At 56.2% G+C, this 2,635-nt stretch overlaps 1 protein-coding gene across 1 annotated transcript; it reads right to left on the bottom strand.

The window, feature by feature from the left end:
• Positions 1-293: 293 nt before the first annotated feature.
• On the bottom strand, positions 294-2,058 carry LOC123050363 (flavonol 3-O-glucosyltransferase UGT89B1). Its single transcript, XM_044473170.1, has one exon. It carries the CDS (start codon positions 1,799-1,801, stop codon positions 392-394), a length of 1,410 nt encoding a protein of 469 aa, XP_044329105.1. The 5' UTR covers positions 1,802-2,058; the 3' UTR covers positions 294-391.
• Positions 2,059-2,635: the final 577 nt, after the last annotated feature.

Below are 2,635 nucleotides of genomic sequence, written 5' to 3'. Positions count from 1 at the left end.
ACAGACGATATTATCTGCACCATTTATGCACGATGGACAAAAGCACCCATTAGATGGCATTATTCTACAAATCCACACCGTTCAAAGAAGACATCGTCCACGAATCGTCTCTCAACAGTCGTGTGTAGAGTAGTTTCGTATCTGGATAAATGTCGACAAAATTGAAGAAAATATTTCAAACTGTCACAACAGAACAATGCTGGCAACCATAAATAGGATGAAGCATGCATAATCCATTTCGATTGTTTATCATATATAAACGGCATAGCTGCAGGAAAAAAAATGTGCCGAAAAAATCTAGAAATTGAGCACTGTATATGGAGTGTATAGCAGAAAGCCAGAAACAACTCCGTGAATGTTCTCCAAAATCCATCGCGCCACGTTCAAAGGCTCAAAGCTTCTGAATCTCTAGCACCAGCCGCTCCAGATCCTGGCGCGAGCTCCCGCCTTCCTTGGTCGCGCCGGCCGCTTCCGCCGCGAGCTCCTTGGCGCGCGCCCGCGCGGCGCTCCCTCCCTCCCCGACAGCGCCGGCCAGCACGGCCGCGAGCTCGCCGGCGTCCGGGGCCACGCCGATCCCGCCCGCGCACGCGCGCACCGCGACGCGCGCCTCGTCCACGAGCAGCCGCGCGTTCACGAACTGGTCCGCCGTCATCGGCCACGCCAGCATGGGCACGCCCGCCGCCGCCGCCTCCAGCACCGAGTTCCAGCCGCAGTGCGTCATGAACCACCCCACCGCCGCGTGCCGCAGGATCGCCACCTGCGGCGCCCACCCGCGCACCACCAGCCCGCGCCTCGCCGCCGACGCGCGGGCCTCGAACCCTTCCGGGAGCACCGCGCCGTCGCCCGCGGCCCACAGGAACGGGACGGCGCTCCGCTCCAGCGCCTCGGCTAGGGCCGTCGCCACGGCCGGGGTCAGCACCGCCTGGCTGCCGAAGCACACGTACACGACCGAGCCCTGCGGGAAGCCGTCCAGCCACGCCCCGAGATCGCCGGCGACAAGAGCCGCCTCGCCGCCACGATCTCCGGAGCTGCTCGCCTCCGGCGCTAGCGGACCCACCGCCCACACGCGCTTGAACCCCAGGTCCTCGAGCGGCGACTCCAGGTACCTCCCCTCGAGCGCACGGAAGGTGTTCGACACAAACCCCCAGCTCTCCAGGTTCCAGAGGAAGTTCTGCCTCACGGCCTCGCCGACCTGCTCCCCCGCCTGGCCTTCCATGTAGCCCCTGTACATCCCGGAGATCTCTCTCCACTGAAACGCCGGCTCGCCGGGAATCGCCGGGAACGAGACGCCGAACCCGTCATCGGCATCCGACGGCCGCTTGACCAGCCGACGGAACAGCGAGTGCGGGACGGCGGTGCCGAGGACGCCCGAGGGCGAGAAGGCAATCCTGGGCACGCCGAGCTCGGCCGCGAGGGGCTGCGTCCACCCGCAGAAGAAGTCGGACACGACGGCGGCGACGGGGTGAGAGTTCGACCTGGCCCACGCGAGGACGGGCTGGCGGAGCGCGGCGAGCGCGTGGATGAAGACGGGGAAGTAGGAGGGCGGGCAGCTCCTGGTGTTCTCGAGGCCCGGCGGGAGGGAGGGGTGCGCGGGGAAGGGGAGGACGAGGGGCTGGACGGAGCCGGGGTGGGCGGCGAGGAGAGGGGACAGGAGCGGGGCGTTGGCGGGCGTGGTGACGACGGTGAGGCGGAGGCCGCGGGACGCGAGCAGCGCGGCCAGGTCGAGCAGCGGCAGCGCGTGGCCCTGCGCCGGGAAGGGGACGAGGAGGAGGTGCGGCGTTGACCGCGGCTCCGTCTCCATGGCCGAGGCTTGGAGATGAGTTCGTCGGCTGGGACTGAGAGACAGGGAGAGTTTGCCACGCCTTGCTCTTTGACTCTCTACGCCTGCTTGCGATGTGCTGTGGCCAACCTTTTTATCTCCTCAGCACACACACGCACCTACTAGTTCTACGCTTACCCAAAAACCCAATCTTATTTTGGATCCCTTGCTCTATGCAGCTTGAAATTTCGAAAAAAATCAAAATAATATATACTACCGGGTGTAGTTACTCCCATTTTTGTTTCATACGTTCTAGATAGTATCTATCATATCGGAGAGTATGTACACGTAGTATGTAATATGTAAGAATGTTTAAGTAGTATATATACTATTTTTTAGTAGTATGTAGTATATTTTGAGCATACTTCTTTGTATGTACAAATATGTACGTATTTCACAAATATTATAAAAACATGGGCTCACATGCAATTTTTTCACATAACTCGCTTTGGAGTATCTTAGATATAGTATATGAACATACTAAAAATAATAAAGTAGAGTATATACTACCACATGGTAATATATAAGAAATGGGTGTAACTACACCCGGTAGTGTGTAGTAGGATGAATATACATATGTATACTTCATCTTTGTAAAGTTTCAAGAAATCTGTAAAAATTTACATATGTATATCACGGTGTATACTTCATCTTTGTAAATTTTCATTATGAGATACGTTTTGATGTGGTCTACACAAAAAAAGCATTCATGAAGTTTTATAGTGAAGAGTACATGCGGTAGAAAATCATGATCTTTTGTGTGGCTCACGTCAACATTATTTCATAATGAAAATTTACAGATTTATAGTATACTCC

Source organism: Triticum aestivum, chromosome 2D (assembly GCF_018294505.1).
Source record: "Triticum aestivum cultivar Chinese Spring chromosome 2D, IWGSC CS RefSeq v2.1, whole genome shotgun sequence".
Lineage (NCBI taxonomy): Eukaryota > Viridiplantae > Streptophyta > Magnoliopsida > Poales > Poaceae > Triticum > Triticum aestivum.
This window is presented reverse-complemented; position numbering and strand designations above follow the sequence as displayed.

What these genes read in the sequence shown, in the direction of transcription:
- LOC123050363 (XM_044473170.1), bottom strand. Translation starts at nt 1,801, where the DNA reads ATGGAGACGGAGCCGCGGTCAACGCCGCACCTCCTCCTCGTCCCCTTC.